Consider the following 23,287-nt stretch of genomic DNA (forward strand, 5'->3'; position numbering starts at 1 on the left):
CCAAATTTTATGATAATTTAGATCACTTTTTCAAACCTCCTTTACGGTAGTTATTTCCCTTTTTTTCCTTTTTCTCTTAATGAATTATTAATGAGTTTAAGAATTGGTGTTATTTTATATTCACGGCTCGACTCGTTTTAGTTACCTCATGCTAGAAAATAAGGCACCGAGGCTAAAAACGCACCTTCTCCTTCCCTTTCAATAGCAATTGCTTGAGGATGGGACTCAGCAACTTCCTTACGACGCGATTCAGCGCTGACCAGTTCTGGACCACTCAAAAACTCTCCATCACAATAGACATTGGGTTCGTGAGGTTGGGGATTTTTCAGAGGAGCCTTGAAACCATCAGCTGAATGCTTGATGACGTAAAGAAACCGTCTACTCACATAGCTTCGCATACCAGATGAAAGTTCTTTTAATTTTGCAGAAACAACAACGTCGCCGAGCTTGGCTTTCTCGGGGTTGAGACTACTGCAGGTTCCCACTGAAATGACGGCCTTTGGTCGAAGCACAGGTACTGCATTCTTCATAGTAATCAAAGCACCACTAGGACCACTAGATCCCTCATTCGATCGTATTAATGCTACTTTCACTTTGTCTCTGTCCCCTGTGTTCTCAAAATACACGTAGCCAATGTTGTCATACCAACATCTAAAGGGATTGATCAGCTGCCTGTAACAAGCCAAGAACTCACAATCTTTAACTGTCAGCAAGAGAAAATCAACAGGAAGAGGAGCCTCATCTGGTCTCTTTGTTGTTGTTTCAACATCTTGCATGGATGGCAGGCGTTCATTCAATTGAGGTGGGTCAACTTCAAGGTGAGCTGTATTTGCCCTGTCACAATCGCTGCTTGCAGCTCTTGACTCGTCATCGCTGCTCGCAGCTCTTGACTCACCATCGCTGCTTCCAGCTCTTGACTCACCATCGCTGCTTCCAGCTCTTGACGTCCTTCTGAGCGAGATGTTACCAAACAAACCGCTGCAAAAGATTATAACACATTTCGTTAACGTAAAAGAACACAATTAACGTAGTGGCCATTTTTAGTTAATAAGTGGCAATAAGTGGCAATTGAACGTTCGAATAGCAGGCTGGGTAACATAAGTCCCATGGCACGGGTGCTCAGCGGCCAGTTGTCGATAGACAAACAGATTTATTTCCGGGGTCCCCTCGTGTCCTTTTTGTCAAGACCGTCAAGGGACCATTGTTTCCATCGACCAATCAAAATTACTAAAGGACATGTTTTCTAAATTTAAAGGGCGCTCCATTCAACCTAAATTTCTGTGGTGCCAGTAAAACGCGGGGTCGGGGCCGGGGTCGGGGTCGGGGTCGGGGTCGGGGTCGGGGTCGGGGTCGGGGTCGGGGTCGGGGTCGGGGTCGGGGTCGGGGTCGGGGTCGGGGTCGGGGTCGGGGTCGGGGTCGGGGTCGGGGTCGGGGTCGGGGTCGGGGTCGGGGTCGGGGTCATTTTTTTAATTTTTTTTTTTCTTTTTCTTTCTTTTTTTTTTTTTTTTTCAACATCACAGGTCATTTGTGGGTAAAGCAAGGATTAAAGCCAATATAAAAAAAAAGTTAAGTCTCTAAAGCTTACTAGCTTAGGATAGGTCATCGGTGACAACACTCGATGCAGTTCCGTATTCTAGCGGACATTGGCTCCGTGAATTGACTACCTTTTATTCTTCCAAGAAACGAAATGAGGCAAAAAATACAAGGTACGAGACAATATATTTCCTTGAACTAACAAATTCGTGAACTAGAATGTGCATGAGCTTACTATGAACAATTCCGCCGCCTTCCATGATCGTGTCGTTTGTTGCAGTCAATCCATGTCACGCGTGACTATTATTTTCGAGAATGAAATAAACATGCGTTCGAATAAAGCTCGGCATTCGAATGGAATGTAGAACATTTCTCTGGAAATCTTTCCGAAAAAGACGCATTAACTGAGAAAAAAAGATTCAAAATACTTGAGAAACAATTGTTATTCTTGAAATACTTGTGCTGTAATATAAAGAAAAATTAATAGTTTTATACCGTCAGTAAACTAGGGAAATTTCTACGAGAACTCTGAAATCTCTTTGCCGACATCAAACCTGACATGTAAATAGGCCTTGGCAAACAGGCTTGAAATGGAAATCCGATGTCAAATAATTTTCATAAATTTAAAACATTGCTGCTGAAAAATTCATGAATTGGAAACTTTTGGCATTAGGAAAAGGATTTCAAGAAAAAAAAATTGGAGGGATGTAACTGTGCCAGAAAGCGTCCAGTCGTGTTTTGAACTTTCCATACATTATCCTGTGTTTTTTTCCCGCGAACTATTTTTAGTAGCAGTTCACGGCTGGTTCGCTTTACAGACAAATGTATGGAAAGTTCATAGTAAGTTCATACACATTCTAGTTCAAAAATTTGTTAGTTCAAGGAAATATATTGTCTCGTACTTTGTATTTTTGCCTCATTTCGTTTCTTAGAAGAATAAAAGGTAGTCAATTCACGGAACCAATGTCCGCCAGAATACGGAACTGCATCGAGTGTTGTCACCGATGACCTATCCTAAGCTAGTATTAAGCTTTAGAGACTTAACTTTTTTATATTGGCTTTAATCCTTATTTGACTAGCAAATGACCTGTGATGTTGAAAAAAGAAAAAGAAAAAAAAAAAAAAGGAAAAAAAAATAAAATAAAAAAATAAAAAAAATGACCCCAACCCCGACCCCGCGTTTTACTGACACCCAAATTTCTGGTACAGAATCAAATAAATGGACAACCTGGTGTTCTTTTTCCCGGAAATCTGGAAATTCCGGGAATTTTGATTTTCTACCATTTTACACAAATCCGTTGTATTCCCATAAATGTCCTTTTAATTCACCGGTTCTCCTATAAAAAGCTGTAGACGTTCTCGGAAATTGTGTGTGCTCCTGGAAATCCACTTTACAAAACATTACAGGTTTGAATGAGAATTTTACCGTGCTTCATGTTAAATTGGTCGAATTGTCATATTTCAAATAGCTTTAGCAAAATTTCCGAAAAACTAGCTCGATTTAATCAGGTTTAATTTGGTCAAGAGATGGTGCTTTAGTGACTCGCAGTTTGCTTGCATCGGTCGCCTCACTCGAGGAGAAAATTGGACGAATTTGCTTTTCAGGCGTGAACACAGGTCTGTCTGAATTAATTATATTTAAGTAAGAAAGCTTAATGTCTGATTATCTGTGTGTCTTGATCCACTGACTTTCTTCACCACGAGATCTTATGTCAACCGTGTCTATTTATTACTTTCTCCAGTGCGTACGTGTAAACAAACCGAAATCCTCCGGCGCATACCAAATTCGCCCATATGACAACACGATCAAATTACGCTACACAATTTTGGCATTGGCAAGAGCTGTTCATTTAAACATCTGCATTTAATACAACATTGCTTTTTTGCTACAATATTCTACAAAATAAAGCAGTAGCCACATGCAGTCATAAACAGCCTTTTATGTAAACTTGTTTCTACGTACCTCACAAAGCTCCTGAAACGTGAAAATCGATTCATTGGACGTCAACTACACCTGCATATGGCGTAATAAAAATGCGTTAAGTGAGATAAAACAAAGCCAAAGATAAATAAAATATTGTTGAGCAATGAGTTTATATATTCAGAAAAAAAAATTCTGCACGCCGCCCTACAACCGCAGTTATAGTCAAAATCCAGAGTCTCTCTTGAAAGTCAAACGTTTCCATCTGCCATTTTGATTTGCTTAAGAAACGTTGCAAGCGTATCATTAACGAAGGTAACCGAGCCAATTTTGGTTTTTCCTATAATGGTGAACAGGTAAGAATAATGTTTCTGGTATGACGTGTGTGATACGCCTAACCTAGTCCCGTTTATAATAATAGCACCAAATTTGTTTAATGAATAATAAGACTAATAAGTATCATCATCCGAGAGTATCATACAGAAAGTCTTGATGCTCTGGCATTGATCTAAGAAACTAAAATTTAAAAGAAATTTGAAAGAAAATATTTGTTTCTAAAAGTAGATGAAATGAAAGTCATTTCAACTATGCAAAATATTTAGCAAAAGGATGAGTCTTAAACGTTTAAAACTGCTCAATGAATCTCCTGAAGGAATGAAAAAATTAGGCAATGAGTTCTACTGTCTTAGAACAACTGTTGCTTAACTCTTGGTATTAGTTATGGTACAACAAGAAAGTTCTGCAACGCTGATCTCATGGAACGTTCAGGTTTATAACTACGTAAAGCTCCTTTATATCATATGGTTTTTGGTCATTCAAATAAATAACTTTTTACTATTTTTCAATTTTTTTTTAATTTTTAAATAACTTATTTTGTTCTAGCTCCTTTTCTTTCCGGCTCCGTACCAAAAGCTCTAAGTATATGCATCAGCGAAATTATAACCAGTTCAAACGAACCAAAAAATATTCTAAATGGTTGAAAACATCGCTCATTTACATCAATGGCTTTCAAGCTATCACGAGTTTAAGTTGATCCCGACGGATTGGTGTTCAATATTTCGTTTTTTCCCCTTTTATTAGAGAATTAATTTGAAATGATTAGAATTATTGTCGTTTGGAGGAGGTTTGTAATGGTTTGGTCTGATAGAATTTAAAGTACGTTGATAAGAGTACTAAACAAAACTAATTACTTGATCCGAATATAAGTGCATGTTCGCAATAAGGAAATAACGTCACAATATTCATCACAGTTAACGTTGCCTTCAACGTTGGGTAGTCTTACACACTATTAATTTTACGAACTTTCAACGATTTTCATATTCGTAACAAGTAAAGGTTGGCATTAAAATGAAAAGCTCTTGATTACTGTATGAGTAAAATTATGACTCACGAATACGTTACATGCCAGTTTAGTGATTTCAAAACACTCTGAGCTTAGGAAGGACTCAGTGTTAGGTGTTATGTTGATGATGATATTGTTATAACTACACTAAAACGCACGTAAGAACGCGAACATTGCAATCATGTCAATTATGGCGGTGCTTACCAGATGCCCATAAAAGCGACTCCCTAACTCTCTGAACTGATTGGCTTACACGCTTTCATAAATTTCGGAAATAACTATCAGTTTAAAACGGATGGAAGTGTCAGATACATACCTACATCATCACATATACAAAAAGAAAAGGACACGCTGTTTATCAAAGAGTGGCAGGCGAGGGCGGCTGACAGAAGTGAAAAAGGAACTCGACCAGAGCTGATTTCGATAAGGCGTAGCATAGCAACAGTGTTTTGTTCGATCAGACACCAAACAAGCTAGTAGCATAAAAACAACTGCCTCCCGTGTATTTTAGCTGTTTATTAATCTCATTCATAATTGCAACTTTTAATGAAAATAGTAACTCACTAACTCATTTTTGTATACAAAGGAACTAAACTTTGTTAAACTATTTATAGCAAACGTTGAGAGTTCTGTGTTACTGAAATATTCACAACACACAAGTCACGCTAATTGTCCACGCAAAGCAAATAGTTCTGACTTTGGTTTATAAATAATACTGAAGTAATAATAAGTATAAAGATCATTATATGGAAGTCTTCATGCTCTAACAATAATCTAAAACTCTAAAAATTAAAAGAAAGTTAAAAGAAAAACATTTTTACCGGTAGATAAATTGAAAGTCATTTCAACTATGCCAAACATTTGATAAAAGTATTAGCCTTGAACGTTTAAAACTGCTCCTTGAATGAAAATTAACCAATGACATCCACAGCCTTTGAACAGCTGTTTGAAATGCTCGTTCCCATTAAGTCTTGTATTGGTTGATGGTACAACGAGAAAGTTTTGAAACGCTGATTTCAAGGAAAGTTCAAGTTTATAACTACATAAAGCTCCTTTATATATTACGGTGCTTGGTCATTCAATAAATAAAAAAAATGTTTTATATTTTGTTACTTGCTTTAATTTCCAAATACTTCATTTTGTCTTAACTCCTTTTTTACTGGGTATGAAGAAAAACGTTCTATTTTAAAATTGCATACATCAGAGCCATTATAAGCTGTTCAGACGAAACTGAATAATATTGTAAATAGTACTAACAATCGCTCATTTAAATTATTTTTAGGTTATATTTATTAAGGCCAAGCTCGCTCATACTACTGCATATTTGTCAATATGCCTATCACTGAGAATGCTGTAGAAGCGTTAATAATATCAACATTAAAGTTATAAACACCGAATGACACATTAAAAAAACAAGCGATTTGCAAGTTTCGCAACAGTTTTAGTTGTTTGCGCTCAGTCATTAAACTAATAATTGCCGACAACCATTTCATGTACGAGAAAACGTATTTGATTTTAAAACGTCAAACAGACTATTAGTGCATAAACAAATGTCTCATAATAATTAACCGTTTCAACTGTTCGAGATTTTAACACTTTTCTGAGTTGCACCGATGAAGAATAAAAGTTAAGCATTGACTAATAATTCCTTGCTATCGATGAAACTCGACGCAAAACAATTTTGATATCGAAATATTCCCAACTTACAAGGCACGCCATATTAACTATGCACAGTTTTAATTAACTGATACTTCTGGAATCTTTGTAAATAAGGCTGTAGTATTCTCGGTGTTTCATAATTAAAAACTTTCAGTAAGTTTTATTGCACTTCTGTTTTCCTGCCCTCTTTAACGCAATATCGAGGACTTCTATATGGATTGGTCAGTTAAAACGATTTAGAGAATATTCGAAGATTTTAAAAACCTGGTCATTTAAATAAAATTAAAGGCACCCACGCTATGATTGATAGGTCTGATAGCTGTTAGTTTGTTGAGCAACATTTCGTCTACTGCTCAACTCAATTTGTCATCAAATAATAACCGATTGTAATTATTAACAGTGATAATCAGTTTGGTTCAGAGGTTTGCAAAGCGCCTGTCTTGGAGGAAGATTACGTTTTTAGGCCCGCCTAACTTGGATTAATTGATAGGAACGGTACATCGTGCTAGTTAAAATAATATATATAAATAAGCACTATTTTGTTAATTACAAAAAGCGCCTTGTCCAACGTAGAGGCCTAGGAGGTGTTTTAAGAACTTTAAATTTATTGAGTTTCGTGATTAAGGTCGGCTTTGGAAACAAGTATTGTATGAAAAACAGTAAATACATTTTAATACAGCTAGAAAGGAAAGAAAATGCTTAATCAGAAAGTTTAGATAACGTCAATACGAGATGCAGAAAGGGATTTTAAGCCCCATTTCGGCGGAATAGAACGTTGTCTCAGTCTTAGCCATAATCCCGGTTTCTCGACCATAAAACAGACTAAGTTAAAGGCGAGTATTGGAATTATTTCAACTCCAGACGCCTGTAAGTGCGACTGAAGCTCTAACTAAGGAAGCGAACGCTTTCATTATATTTGAGCTAGAAATCACTAGGCTATTCGTGGACTGTTAAAATTTAAGACACATACCTGCATCCTCACACAGATGTATAGTAGAAGAAACGTCGATTCCGAAAAAATAAGTAAACAGGCGAGGGAATCTAACAGGAGTGAAAGAGGAACTCGATCAGAGCTAATTTAAATAAGGTGTGGCATAGCAACAGTATGTTTTGATTACGTTTTGGGTGTCTAGCATTTCTACCATTTTAACTGGTGGAAGACCACTGTGGACATTCCTGCTTTGGTCTTCGAAACTGGAGGATATTTTTCAAACTACAGCTTAAAAGCGCATATTGGATTTAGCTTTTCAAATAAACAACTGATTAACAACGTCCTCCATGCATGAAGGAAGATATATGATCTGTCAACGGGGTATCAAGACGCTAAACCAGCCAGTTGCATAAAAATAACTGGCTGCTATGTATTTCACCTGTTTATCTGCTATTCTCATTCATAATTTCCACTTTTTACAAAACAAAGTTCGCGTCTGATAGTTCTTGGTCATAAATTAAACGAGGGAACTTAACTTTGTTAAACTACACCCGACGCTAAGTGTTCTGTGTTATTAAAATATTCACAATTTTAAACATGCAAAAAGTCACGCTTTTTAACCACGCATTGCTAGAAGGGTTTTTAATCAAAATAGTTCTTAATTTGCTTTAATAAATAATAGGTAATCACAAGCATTAAGATCATTACAACGAAGTCTAGATGTCTTAACAAAGATATAGAACACTAAAAATTAAAAGAAAAAGGTTTTTTTTAACAGTAGGCTAATTGAAAGCCATTTTAGCAGCGCAAAATATATTTTGTGCAAAGATGAGACTTAAACGTTTAAAATTACTGAATGAATCTCCTGAAAGAATGAAAATTAGTCAATGAGTTCCACAGTCTTATTAGAACAGCTCTTTGAAATGCTTGCTCTTAACTCTTAGTATTAGCGGTTAGTATGACAATGAAAAAGTTCTGCAAAGCTGATCTCAAGGAACTTTCGGGTTGATAACTACATAAGGCTCCTTTATATATTCCGGTGCTTGGACATTCAAAAAAATAAATGTATTGTATTTTTCACTTTGCTTGATTGTCAAATAATTTATTTTGTTCTAGCTTCTTTTCTTCCCTGTTCTGTTCAAAAACGAATATTTTTATGCATCAGAGGCATTATAATCAGTTCAGACGAAACCAAAAATATTCTCAACAGTTGAAAACATTGCTTATTTACATCAATGGCTTTCATGCTATCATGAATTAATGTTGATTCGAACGGATTGGTGTTCAATATGTCTTTTACCGTCCATTTTATCTCATTACTTTTTAATGATTAGAATTCTTGTTATTTGGAAGAGGTTTGTGGCGCGTTTGTCTGATAGAAAGTATTTTGATAAGAGTACTGAACAAAACTTATTACTTGATTTGAATATTAATGCATGTCCGCAATAAGGAAATAACTTCACTATATTCGCCATAGTTAGCGTTTCCTCCAAAGTACGGAGAAGCCCTACACACTATATATTTCACAACGTTTCAACGATTTTCGCATTCGTAACAAGTAAAAGCTCAACAGCAATATGAAAAGCTCTTAATAGGTATACTATATGATTCACTCAAGAATACGTTTGATGCCAGTTAAGTGATTTCAAATCACTCTGACCTTAGGAAGAACTGTGTTAGCTTTATGTTAACGAAAGAGAGGATCCATGTTAACGTCGATATCGTTACAACTTCCCTACGCAACTTAACAACGCAAATATTGCACCATGTCAGTCAATGGCGCGGCTTGCCAGATGCTCGTAAATGCTATCCGAACTCTCTGAACTGAACAGCTTAAGCTTTTATAAACATCGATCGGAAATAACATGCAGTACTTTTTAACGCGTGGAACTCTTTGATACATACCTACATCGTCACATAGATGAAAAAAAGATGACACGCTGTTTATCAAGGAGCGGCAGACGATGGCGTCTGACAGAAGAGAAAGAGGAACGCGGTCAGAGCTGATTTGAATAAGGTGTGGCATAGCCACAGTGTGTTTTGATCACGTTTGCGCAGTTTCCAGGTTTTATACTATTTCTACCATTTAAACCATTGCTGACATCCCTGCTCATGCCTTCGAAACTTGATGATTCATTGCAAAAAAACGAATCTTTGAAACTGCAGCTTAAAACACATATTGAATTCAGCCGTCAATTAAACAAATGAGCAGCAACGTCTTAAATTATGCATGAAGAAAGATGTTTGATTTATTAACGGGTGATCATGACCTCAAGCAAGCTAGTACTTCACACAAACAACTTCCGCTCATGTATCTCACCTTTTTATTATTGTAATTCATAATTGCAACTTTTGATGAAAAAAAGTTAGCTACTGTTAGTTCGTTGAAATTTGTAAGCAGGAACTAAACTTTGATAAACTTTACCAAACGCTGATTGTTCTGTGCTACTGAAATATTCACGATGCACAAGTCACGCTTATTAACCACGCAGAGCTAGAAGCGTTTTTCATTATAATAAATCTGAATTTTTTTGTAACTAATAAGAATTAAGTCGGTATCAAATGCATCATACGGAAGTCTTGAAGCTCTAACAATGATCTATTAAAACGCTTAACACCAAAAAATAAAAGAAAACTGAAAGAAAAATATTTTTAACAATAGTTTAATTGAAATCCATTCAACTACACAAGCTGAAATGCTCAGTAAAACGATGAGTCCTAAATGTCTGAAAGTACTCAATGAATCTACTAAACGAATACAACCAGGCAATTAGTTCTGCAGTCTTAGAACAACACCTGCTTGAAATGCTCGCTTTCCTTAACCCTTAGTATTAGTTAACGGTACAACGAAAAAGTTCGGCAACGCTGATCTCAAGGAACGCTCAGGTTTATATATACATAAAGCTCCTTTATATATTCCGGTGTTTAGTCGTTCAAATAAATAAATGTATTGTATTTTTCACTTTGCTTGATTTTCAAATAATTTATTTTGCTCTAGCTCATTTTCTTTCCCGCTCTAGGCAAAAACTTATATGAAAGTGTATGCATCAGAGCTATTATAAACTGTTCAGACGAAACTAAAAGTATTCCAAAGGGTTAAAGACATCGCTCATTTGCGTCAATGGCTTCCATGCTATCATGAATTAAGTTGATGCCAAAGTCCTTTTAAATAGAGCCTGAATTACTTTGTAACAAGAGAGGATGAAGGTAAGAGAGGTAATCCCCCATATAGGCCCTATCCCCATCGTTATCCCTCTGAAGTTATTTTTAGAAGGTATCGATTTTCTCGCGGATAATGTTACCTCGCGCGTTACGTGTCTTTCACCCGTTTTCAATCGCACAACGGCTAATCACAATCATACACTTCCATAAAAGAAATTGTTTCTCGCGTAACTTCCAACGAATCTCTAACACGTGATTTGAAAGCTAATAGAATGTAGATTTTAATGTCCGAGGAGATTTTAAACTCACTGTGACAAAAATATCAAAATTTTCGTGCCGCGGTTGTGATCTTTATACTCGTCTGTTCAATCGCGGCTTCAATTCAAATAAAATGTAACACTCTTGCAAAAAAAGCTAAGTTTTGTTTCTCGCCTTTCTTTTAAAGAATCTCTTGGCTACATGCGTGATTAAAAAGCTAATGGAATGTAGATTTCAATGACCAAAGGGATTTGAACTCAGTGGGATAAAAATATCAAAATTCGTGCCGAGGTTGTGATGTTTATACTCGTCTGTTCAATCGCGGTTTTGACAGCTAAATGTAACACTCTCGCATAAAAAAAGATTTATTTCTCTCGTTTCTTCCAACAAATCTCTTAACTACATACGTGATTTAAAAGTAAATAGAACGTAGATTTCAATGACTGAAGGAATTTTGTACTCACTGCGATAAAAATATTAAAATTCTTGCTGGAGGTTGTGATGTTTATACTCGTCTGTTCAATCGCGGCTTTCAATGTTTCGACAGCTATTAAAATGTAACACTCTTGCATGAAAAAAGATTTGTTTCTCGCGTTTCTTCCAACGAATCTCTTAACTACATGCGAATTAGAAAGCTAATGGAATGTAGATTTCAAAGACCAAAGGGATTTTGAACCCACTGAGATAAAAATATCAAAATTCTTGCTGGAGGTTGTGATGTTTATACTCGTCTGTTCAATCGCCGCTTTCATTGTTTCGACAGCTAAATGTAATACTCTTGCATGAAAAAAAAGATTTGTTATCGCGTTTCTTCCAACGAATCTCTTAAACCACATACGTGATTAGAAAGTAAATAAAACGTAGATTTCAATGACTGTAGGGATTTTGTACTCACTGCGATAAAAATATCGAAATTCGTGCCTGGGTTGAGATATATGTATTTGTCTGTTCAATGACGGCTTTCAATTTTCGCCAGCTAATTGTATTGTAATATTCTTGCATTATTTCCGCACCGCTGGGCTCTAAAAGAAATCATACGGGAGCGATTCTTTTCCAATCTGCGTTGTCCAAATACAACCACTTTAAACTCACATTCGTCCACAAAACATATGCAAGCAACGCTTTCTGTGTGCATGTTCCGACATTTTGTGTTTAGATCAATTCGCGAAAGACGCGTAGCATTGCGTGGGAATCGGCTCAGCTGTCAACGTGGGTAAAATTCAGGATATATGATTGGCTATCACCTAACCCTCTTGGGACACTGGATCTCGCGGGAGATCTAAAAATAACTTCAGAGGGATTACGATGGAAATAGGGCCTATATGGGGGATTACCTCTCTTACCTTCATCCTCTCTTGTTTGTAATGATTAGAATTCTTGTTGTTTCGAAGACGTTTGTAATAACGCTTTGGTCTGATAGAAGAGTACGTTAATAAGAGTACTAAACAAAACTAATTACTTGATTTGAATATTGATGCATGTTTGCAATAAGGAAATAACTTCAGAATATTTATCCCAGTCAGCGACACTTCCAGCGTAAGGGAATTCTACTCACTTTTTCCTGGCCTCGTATTCGCAACAAGTAAAGCTTAAATTAACAGTAAAATGAAGAGCTCGTAATTACTAGATGACTACATGACTCACAATTGCGGTTCATAACATATAAGTGATTCGAAACCACTCTACCATCCTTAGCAAGGACTGTGTAAGGGATCATTTGCATGTTGAAATCGTTTTAACTACACTAAACATCGATCCAAAGGACTGACGCGAACATTGCAATCATGTCAGTTATGGCGGACTTATCAGATGCCTTTAAAAGTGACTCCTTAACCATGCCTTAACTCTCTGTACTGAACAGCCTAAGCTTTCATAATTATCGGCAATAGCTGTTATATTTAAGCGCGTGGAACTCTCAGATACATACCTACATCATCACATAGATGTAAGGAAAAGGACACGCTGATTCTCTGTGAGCGGCAGACGAGGGTGTCTAACGGAAGCGAAAGAGGAGCTCGACCAGTGCTGATTTAGATAAGGTGCGGCATGGCAACAGTGTGGGTGGATGACGTCACTCATTTGTTGCCACTCGTGTTGATTGTTGGGGAAGGGAAGGTGGTACGATGGGAGGGGAACGGTAGGAAAGGCAGTCGGTTGGTCTCCATGAATATTTGGGTGGTGCTATGTTACCTCGGGCTCGGGTTTAGCTAAGTGAACACGCATATGTTCTCCTTCAAAGCAAGCAGCTGTTGTTTGGTTGCCTCAAGAGAAATTGGCAGAATAATATCGGTTGCTTGGAAGAAAACGACGGTGAACCCATGACGCGAACAAAGACGTTGCCCACAACGGCGAAGAGGACGAGGCAACGGTAGCTGTTACTGTCGCTGTCATTCCCCTTCTTCTCATACAGTGACGATGTTGGCGACGCTTAAATCTTCTGAAACGTGTCTCTTCTCCAAGTACCGGAAGAGCATTTCATTCAGCGGCTGCAGCAGTGCCTCTTATCGTTGTTCAGGACTTTAACTAGGTTGTAATAATAATAATAATAATAATAATAATAATAATAATAATAATAATAATAATAATAATAATAATAATAATAATGATAATGATAATGATGATGATGATGATGATGATGATGATGATGATGATAATAACAATAATAATAATAATAATAATAATAATAATAAGATATTTATAGAGCGCCCTTTTCCATGGGTCCAAAGGCGCTAGTTACAAAGTCAAAGTTAAAATTAGTTAAAAATAATTAAAAATAGGTAGATTATAAAACACCAAAAATCATTACATGAACCTAAAAAGCGCTTACAAAAATGGCAGTTTTAAGCCGTCTTTTAAAAATGTCAAGTGATCTATCATCTCTAATATGCTGAGAAAGACTGTTCCAAAGAAGTGGCGCAACAACAGAAAAGGCACGACGGCCATAACTATTTGTGTTAAACGCAGGGACCACAAGTAGATTCTTCTTTGAAGACCAAAGGTCGAGTGACGGATGGTAGTTTATTCAAGGGATGAATTATTCTCTATTTGCTTAGGATCTAACAGATGGAAGCTATCTCCACAACTTTTAAGTCATTTGAAAGTGAATTCATTACAGCAGTACCGTGGAAAACGAGCTGGAAGGTCTAAACGGCTACAGAGTGATGATAGAGCGATACCAGTTCTTAATCGACCGCGTCGAATGATAACTCTACGGCGTACTAGGAAGCAGACTCTAACATCTCTAATTAACTGTGATTCTTCAAGGCTCCCCTACATTTTCTCACTTGAAACCTACTACAACTAGATGTCATCACAGCTAAGGACTTTCCCGCAGTTGAGGCAGTCGATGGCTTTCGGCTTAGCTCTTGCAGCATCGAGTGGGGTGTCCACCCTCTTCATGATTGGCAATACTGGAAGGGTAGCTGCGCAACTCTTGCCAACTCGTTCTGAGTGGCCTTTAGCTCGAGGTAGTACTCCAACCAGTATTCCAGCTGTCCGCCTTGATCAGTAATTAATGAACGTTCCTGATTTGGACTAAAGGTGACATGTCAGGGATACTAACTCCTCTCCATCCATCTCGATCGATAGCCACACCCTTTAGTTTGTTGGCACGTTCGCTATCCTAGGTCAACCATTACCAATACGCTGAGGCTGAGGTAGATAACAGCAAAGCGGATGCTGAGTTTGTCGTGACCAGGCTGAAAAAAGAGTGTAGCGTAACAACCGATTGACGGAGTACGCTAAGGTGACTGTCCCCTCAACGCACTGTGTCACAGCAGTGAATCAACCGAAACAACACATGAGACGCGGCCCAACAGACTTCACCCGCGATTCTTCAGGCGTATAAACCGCATATCACAAGCCGATGACCGAGATTGGTGTTCTGTAGTGGGTAGACATTCCCAGCGAGCATGCAAACGTGTAAAAGCAAGATCTAACGTACTATGTTAAAATATGGGTCGCTGGTTAGGACTTCAACTACATGCGAACACGCAATAGAAGCGAACTATGTAATACGAATAAGCTGTGCTATTTCCCCGCTTCTACTCTTGGTTTGCCTATGGTGTAGCGGTTATTGCTTTTGCCTTGAATGCACGTGACCGAGGTTCGAGTCCTCGCCTGTGGACGATATGTTCACAGGTTTACTTACTTTGATCCTTTCATATAACAACACAATTCCCTTTCTTGACACGTTGGTAACTAGAGATTCGGCTGGCTACCTCTCTACTAGTGTACAGAAAGCCTACACACACTGATCAGTGCCTAGCGTATAAATCACGCCACCCACAATCTGCAAAACATAGCATTGTCAAGTGCCTTTACGATAGATCGAAACACCTCATAACTCAACCATTAGTAATCTCTTAAGAAAAGAAACACCTCTCATCAGTTCTTGTTCTAACGGTAATCCATTTTCGTTTGTAAAAAACATAACGAAAACAAAGAAACAAACAGCTACAAAAGAACCATCTCCTGAAATTAAATCTACTGAGGTGCTACCATACGTCAAAGGGTTATCAGAGGCTCTTAGTAAATCGCCTGACACAACACTTAGATCACACCTGGTGCGACCTAAGGACACCGTTGATCCTGCAAAACAAGACGGAGTAGTCTACAAGATTCCCTGCTAGTGTGGCAAGGTCTATATTGGAGAGACAAAAATATCTATGCATGAATGGATTATACGGCTTACTCGAACCCAATCCTCCGCCGTTTCAGAACACAGCGATGCGACGGGCCACTATCCTCTCTAGGATGAGGTTAAGTTTGTTGACCTAGAACCACATTGGTACACCCGTAGGGTTAAAGTGGATATTCACATAAGTCTTCACCTTGACAACCTGATTTGATCAAGCTCGGCCCTGAAGTGATCCCTTTATTACGCGGGATGCCCTGAAGGGGCATACCGTGTCTAAAAACGGGTCGATTTCTTTTTTTTTTTCTTCCTCGTAGCTACAAATCGGTACATTAATTACGCGGGATGCCCTGAAGGGGCATACCGTGTCTAAAAACGGGTCGATTTCTTTTTTTTTTTTTTTTTTTCTTCCTCGTAGCTACAAATCGGTACATTAATTTATTCATTAAACTCTCCCCTCTCCTACTCGGGACGTATTGTTCTGATTGTCTTCAACAACAGCAGGCCAATCAAAATCCATTTTAGTCGCTTATATCGCTAGGGAGGGGACCCACTCACCCTTACCTGTGTGACGTCAACGCATCATTTGATTTCTTCATTAAAACTGCATTAAATTGTGGCGCCATATTTTTTATAACATATTCTGGACTCAAGTGTGCCGTTTTCAAACAGCAATTTCACCATTTTGAAGCGGCAAATCGAAAGAATAACTTCTTAGAGGCACTCCACATTTAAAACGGTGGAAATTGGTGAGTTCATGGCGAAGGAATCGTGCTTTGTTTGACAGTCTTAGACCACGACGCGAGACTGAAAAGAGGTCATTGAGAAGCTTACGTTATCGCAATGGAATTCCCGCAATTTCCCTTGAAACCCTGAGTAGCGTAACGCAAGGGAAACAACGTAACGCGATCGTCGTGACTCAAACTATTCCATTAGCAAGGATAGTTTTATCAATCGGCGAAGCATACAGTTGGAATAAATGAATCAGCCCCAGCATCACGCGCAATGCCAGTATAGCAGGCATCTTGTTTATTCATTAAACTCTCCCCTCTCCTACTCGGGATGTATTGTCCTGATTGTCTTCAACAAAAGCAGGCCAATCAAAATCCATTCTTGTCGCTCATATTGCGAGGGAGGAGACCCACTCACCCCTACCTGTGTGACGTCAAAGCACACTTAATTAACACTGGATTAAACTTGTGTCGCCATATTTTTAACATGTTCTGGACTCAATTGTGCCGTTTTCAAACGGAAATTTCACCATTTTGAAGCGGTAAATCGAAAGAATAACTTCTAAGAAGCACTCGACATCTAGAATGGTGGAAATTGGAGAGTTCCTGGCGAAGGAATCGTGCTTTCTTTGACAGTCTTAAACCACGATTGCAGACAGAAAAGAGGTCATTGAGAACCTTACGTTATCGCAATGGAATTCCCGCAATTTCCCTTGAAACCTAACACAAGGGAAACAACGTAACGCGATCTTCGTGACTCAAACTATTCCATTAGCAAAGATTGTTTTATAAATCTGTGAAACATACAGTTGGAATAAATGAATCAGCCCCAGCATCACGCGTAATGCCAGTGTAGCAGGCATCTTGTTTAAGATTTTCTGTAACAAATTTCGTTTTCGATACGGGCTCGATAAACAAAAGGGACTTTTGTCTGATTGGCTGTTCGCTTTTCTTGTGTTCAGTCTCCCGGCCGTGGCAGCGCGCCAAAAATGAGATAAATAAACAAGATGGCTGCCAAAGGGAAGGTTTCTTCTCGTCCTTGTTCGATCGTTCGTTCTAAACTTTGTAGCAATTTTAGGTGGTTTTTAAATCTCAAATGGCGGGAAAAGGTTTTTGCAGTGGGTGTCTAAGAGGCGGGAATTTTTTTTTTTTTTTTTGGAGAAAACACAAATTTTCTTTCGGGTAAAACTTGAAAATGTTTCGCAACAAATGCGCTAAATGCACAAGGACAAGGTCAAAATCAAGGTTTATCGGATGGGAAGGTGCTTTTTTGTGCAGAAAATGCTACAACAAAGTGAAGAGAGAGTCGGTGAAGGTGGTCGAGGACGCAGTAGCTGCCCATGGAGCCCTCGCATCTGAAACAGGTATTTGAGAAAAACGTCGACATTCTGTTCAATTCTTTTGTTTTTATTCAAAGAGAGATATGTTAAATTTAAGTCAAATTCCAATTTTATGTTTGTAAATTACAGAAACGTTACCAGAGGCCGAGTTGCTGTCACCAGCGTCTACATGTACAGCTGACAGAGAGTTTCTTCGAGTTACCGGTACGGTTTTGAAAGGGTTTTTTTTATCATTGAAATAAACTTATTATAAACAGTGAAAAAAGCTTAAATTTTATTGCAATTTATAATTGTTTTGAACGATGATAATTTTGTGGTGATATTATTCTAGCTATGCGTTATAGCTAAGCATAAGCTTACAACTTCCCATGACTTTAAAAACACTACAAAAATAAAATTGAAAAAAAAAACAGACTAACAAACTGGTGGTCCTCAGGACTAAATGATCTAAAAACTTTGAAAAAGGGTTTTTAAAACCAAACAAGTAAAATTTGTTGTCATTTATGTGGTTAGACTACTAGTTCAAGGCATTCAAGGTAATTATAATGATAATTATAATAATAATTTTAGGTGTTTTTTTTGTTAATTTTTCTGTAGTCATTGCATCTTGACTGCAAGTAAAACATATTGTTTAGAGAATACTAACATGAAAATTAAAACATTTGTAAGTCACACTACTTGATTTGGTTCCTTTTTTCTGTACTTTTAGGCCAAAAATTCACACAAGAAATCAGGTCTTTACAAGGAGCCCTGCAGGACCACTGTGGAAAAAACAAGAATCCCCCGATTTACGAGCCTGATGAATTTTTCCAGTTTTGTTTACTCGCCGGGGCAGCTAATGTTTTCAATTTTATTTTCAACTGCATGACCTCTTCTCGCCATACTGGGGATAGAAATCTTTTAAATCGTAAACGCACAGTAGTTATTTTGTATCAGTTATGTTTTGGTTATTCTCAAAAGTGTAATTTTTTTCAAGAGGACAATGGTTTATTTCTTTCATTTTGTAATTTGTCTCAATGTGGAATTGAAACGCAACGACAAGAAGTTTACAATTTTGCATCAGGAGACCACAAGATCAGGGGACCAGCAAAGTGGATCACATGTGTACTATCATCATCAAAATTGTAAAAGAAGTCCTGCCATTCCTTTTAGTTCTGTTAATTTAGTTCATAACCCTTATGGCATTGATATTGATCTTCTTGTAAATAAGTTATGTTCAGTTCAGTTTTTTAGTCAAGTGTGTACTTTTTCATTTGCCTCTTCAATGCCAGAATTTACCTCTGTTGCCTTTGATCCAGTCATGGGTAGACACCAAATGGAACCCCATGACTATCAAGGTGCTAGTTCTTGTTCTTTACGATCTTTTAAGGATGTTTATTTAATTGATTTTGTGAAGTTAGATTTAAAAAGTAAGCAAAATTATGAGGATGCTTTTAATATAGTTTTAGACACTAACATGAGGGAATATCTCTCTAAGTTTATTGTTTTAATGCCAGCTGACTGGCCTGGCCAATTTTTTCCAAGGCAAATAGTTTACCAGAAAGCCAGTCAAGCAACAACTGCAAGCAATTTTCCCCCAGGTTCCTGCCGTCACCCACTCAGCTCAGTCATTCCCACCTTAGGTCCCTTGCATGTGGACCTTAATGCTGATGAGGATATTGTTGTTGGCTACATGCCATTTATGCGTCTTGTGTATGAATCTGTTTTCCCTGGCAGGAAACTGGCTGACAAGCCAAAACCTTGGCGCATACAGTTTGTGTTGGAGTTGGTTTATGGGGGATGGACACTAATCAGAACTGTTGTTAAATCTGTTTTTTCACAGGTCAAAGATGTCCAGTATGGCATTTTAATTAATCTGTTAGACAATTACATTCCTTTGACACTTTGTAGCTATAGTATTCTGTTTAAGCTGAACTGTCTTGATGATTATTACTTTTCAGTTTTTAGACTTTGGATCATGTTTTTCTGCTTTCACAGGAAGAATTATAACAAGGCACCATTGTTTTGGCTCAGTAACATTCTTTTCTGGCAAACTAATGGATGCAGAGATGTTTACAATTTCTTTTCAGGTTCTCTCAGTGTCATTGATGAGTATTTTGTTGAGTTTGTTCACAGCCTTGCAAGGAAATCAACAAATCCATCAGACAGTGTTGATCAACTCCAACAGAAATTGTTTTCCATTTTTGCATCAGGGGATAGGCAAGCAAACTTCCGTGCTGCCTTTACCCCTTCCAAGAATTATATTTTTAGCCGGCGTCAACTTGTTAATTTATTTTCCAGGGTTGCAAGCACCATTGTTACCATTTTAAGTTCAATTGCAAATTCACCAGGAGCAGCCCATCCCCTGCCACGGGCACCAGGGCAAAGGAGGAATCTTTCATTGTGGTGTGCACCAGCTTTGTTTGGAGATGCTTCCATCAAGAGTGACTACCTTCCCCTTGGCTTTCAATTCCAGCCATGTCCAGATCAGGGAAGAAGATGCGACAAGTCAGGCTGCACCATTTCTACCAACACCCCATGGAAGGTTTTTGAAGGGTGTTGGCATTCTTTTCATTTATGTTGTTTAACTGTTGTTGATGTTTGTCCCATTTGTAGAGAAGGAATTGTAACAGCATTGACATCCTTAGCTAATACAGCTAACCAATCTGTTCGTCAACAGCAGGATGCCACTGCAACTGATGGTCCCAGTGAAGGGATTGACAACTCGACAGGGTCAGGTGGCGATGATGATGAGCCTCTGACGAGTACAGTGGATGGAAATGTTGATGAAGTTGTTCAGAACTTGACACGCCAGGTAATGTCTCTTTCTGTTGCATCACCACCTGCGCAGCCTTTGGCCCCATCCAGGGCCAATGTGCCATCAACACCATCATGTCCATCGCCTCAGAGAAGGCCTCCCCACTGCAGTACCTGTGGTCATCTCAAGCAAGGCCATCAGAGACCAGTGTCACAGCGAGCAGTTGGTAAGTGCCCCGTTTGCCCTTCTCAGTCGTGCACCAGACATGGGCGTATTTTGCCTTGTCAATGTGCTTGGTGTTCAAGACAGTCACAAATAGGCATTAATCCACCCATCTCTTCTCTTCCACAGGGACCAGTTGTCAGGGAAACACAGATAAATCCAGATGTGACCGAGTGGCTGATTTCTTTTTCACAATCAACTGTAACCCCTGGGCAAATGGGTAGCAACGCATGTACCATCATTTCTGTGTATGGGGCTGTCAATTTTCTTATGCCTTCAACAAACTGGAGTCTGCCTTCTCCTCACAGTTTGCCTTTGGAATTTGTCAGCATGTTTAAACAACTTATGATTTATGGCAACCATTCCTACAATGGGATTGGTAACCCGCAAGCCACTTACAGTGCACCTGAAATTATTAATCATCCTCAACTTGGTTTTTCAGGGGTTGTGAAATGTGGGGATGAATATCAATTCAACAATTTTACTTCTTTTGCAGGTGAACTTCAACATCTTGCTGCAAGACCTCAACATTCAAAGCTTGCAGCAGTGATAATCTTACCACCTGATAAAACGATGCTCTTGCTTGTAGGTAGATGTGGTGAGTCGGTACTCATGGAAAGTCACATGCACGGTAATGTTGGTGCAATTATTGCTTCTGCAGGTCCTCACAAATTACATGAGATGGCTCTGTACATTGAATTCATGGCAAGAAGAGACTGGGCCTATAATTCCACCCCATTTGACATGACTATTGTTGAGTTGTGCTGAGCAAACTAAAATGTGCAACAGGGTACCAATTTTTTTTTCAAGCAAATTTCCTCTTAAATACTATAATTTCTCCTTTTCGAGGGTGGCAAAGGGGTTCTGCGGGACAAGTGATCAGCCCCAAATTAGCTGCGTGATGCGTAATTGTGCCCAAATTAACTGCCCAATGTAGGATCTGACATCACAACATGATGCATGATCTCTGATACATGAATGTTACCTTTTCCTCTTGTGTATTTGTTGTCTCCTGTGTGGTTTTTCCTCCAAATTTAGAGCGATTATAGCTATTTTCATACAAATACTCATATCCTGCACTGTTCTGTAAATACAGGTGCTCCTATTACAAACTTGGACTACCTGTACAGATACACTTGACAGAATAATTTTTACTCCTCTGTGGTGCATTTCTTGAAAGCTGGTTGGATTATCATCCCTTATTTACATGACGCGTGTCTCTGATGTGTGCTTGGTACCCCCTTTGCCACCCTCCTTTTCTCTTTTCCTTTCACTACAGTAATCATTCATCTTTCTTGCTTCATTCTTCTATCATACTTCATTCTTGCAAATCTCTCTTTTATAATAATATTTATTTTTATAAATTTTAGTAAGTTGCAAAATGATAAATAGGGACCAGTCACTATATATGGAGGGGGAGGGGGAGGGTCATCAATAGATATTGAATTAAGAGGGGGGCACTTGCCATTTTTAGGCCTAAAGAGGGGGTTTGTGGCAGAAGTGTTTATCTTTATCTTTCGATTAATTTTTTCCTACACATGTAATGACCGGTCCCTTAGTTCGTTGAATTACTTGTCATGATTATATTCCTTGTTTTGCAAATTATTTTCAACATTAATCAATAAATTATTTTGTTACATTGTTTCAGATGTCATCCAAAGTGAGTTTGTAAGTACAGCATTAAGGTTCACACAGCATGCAACTGGCTGAGCTCAATGTTTAATATCATTAGCTGGCAAACCCTTAAGGCTGGGTTACATGACTCTATGTGTATTTTGACACTCAATTAGTCAAAATAAATTCATAAAAATCTGCTGTAAGGAACAGATTTTTATCATGTTGAGCACACCAAGCAGGTTTGGCACAGTGATGACAGTGCTTGCCTCCCACTAAATTATGTTGCCTGGATTTGATTCCCGGATGAACCACCGTGTGTGGGTTGAGTTTATTGTTGGTTCTCATTCTTTCCCCAAGGGTTTTATCCTCTGTAAAGACAAAAATATTGCTTGCAGGTTTTTGTTGCTTTCTGGTGTTTCTTTTAATTGTTTCAAATTTTCAGCAGTTCAGGAAAAATATAATTTATTTATCTATATTTATTAGTCGTCCCAGAAATGTCTTTCTGTGTATTAAGAACAAGTATCATTTTTAATTCACCTTTAATACTCCTGAACCTGTCATGTGGCTGTGTACAGTGTACAAAAAGTTAACCTTTCAACTTGCACCTAATTTCAGTCAGGAGCCAGGGTAAAAATAAAAAACCCTCAATTCACTGAACATCCAAGACAAGTCCAGGCCCACCTTTGCCAATAACTTGGAATTAATATTATTCTTTTGTGAACATTTCTATTATGGCCAACATTATTGGCTAATAAATGTTTAAATAATTATTATTATTGAGACAAAAATATTTTATGAAGCTAATGGCAAGTCAAGGCAACCAGAAAATCTTTTAGCATGAAGGGTATTGCCCATTCATGAAAATCTTACCTAGACTTTAAACATTTTATGAGGCAAGTGTCCTCCAGAATGCCCACTTTTCAAATTCTGGCTAAAAGCATACAACCCTGAGAAAACTGCTCTAGCCAGGTGCAAGATAAAAAAGTAATGTTTTGACACGGCATTTGTAGAGTATAGGATCCAAATCACATGCAAAAGTATCCCATTTTATAATGTCTAATTTATATGCCGCATTTAAGCTATGGCGAATAAGGCGAATGTATAAATTCAAGCAAACAGCAGAACAGCTGTTTCATTTAACTGATTTTACACCAAACAGGCTAGGGGCATGGTTTCAGGTGTAAAGGTTTAAAATCAA

General features: G+C 38.1%; 2 protein-coding genes and 1 long non-coding RNA gene across 3 annotated transcripts in view; 2 read left to right on the top strand and 1 right to left on the bottom strand.

Moving 5' to 3' along the window:
* LOC146453317 (uncharacterized) overlaps positions 1-12,831 on the bottom strand; it is a 102,311-nt gene extending 89,480 nt beyond the window's left edge. The window contains exons 1-4 of the transcript XR_014859530.1: positions 12,734-12,831; positions 7,426-7,496; positions 3,497-3,547; positions 185-978 (exon numbers count right to left, since the gene is read on the bottom strand). The gene's annotated coding sequence lies outside the window, so the exon portion shown is untranslated. The remainder of the gene's footprint in view (positions 1-184; positions 979-3,496; positions 3,548-7,425; positions 7,497-12,733) is intronic.
* Positions 12,832-17,092: 4,261 nt separating this feature from the next.
* LOC146453320 (uncharacterized) lies at positions 17,093-18,544 on the top strand. The gene is made up of 3 exons (XR_014859528.1): positions 17,093-17,537; positions 17,643-17,717; positions 18,223-18,544. It is a non-coding gene; the product is annotated as an uncharacterized LOC146453320 (long non-coding RNA).
* Positions 18,545-18,658: 114 nt separating this feature from the next.
* On the top strand, positions 18,659-21,809 carry LOC146453321 (uncharacterized). Its single transcript, XM_085096759.1, has one exon. It carries the CDS (start codon positions 18,778-18,780, stop codon positions 21,238-21,240), a length of 2,463 nt encoding a protein of 820 aa, XP_084952885.1. The 5' UTR covers positions 18,659-18,777; the 3' UTR covers positions 21,241-21,809.
* Positions 21,810-23,287: the final 1,478 nt, after the last annotated feature.

The sequence above is a fragment of the Pavona decussata genome, unplaced genomic scaffold (assembly GCF_977016875.1).
Source record: "Pavona decussata unplaced genomic scaffold, jaPavDecu1.1 SCAFFOLD_338, whole genome shotgun sequence".
Lineage (NCBI taxonomy): Eukaryota > Metazoa > Cnidaria > Anthozoa > Scleractinia > Agariciidae > Pavona > Pavona decussata.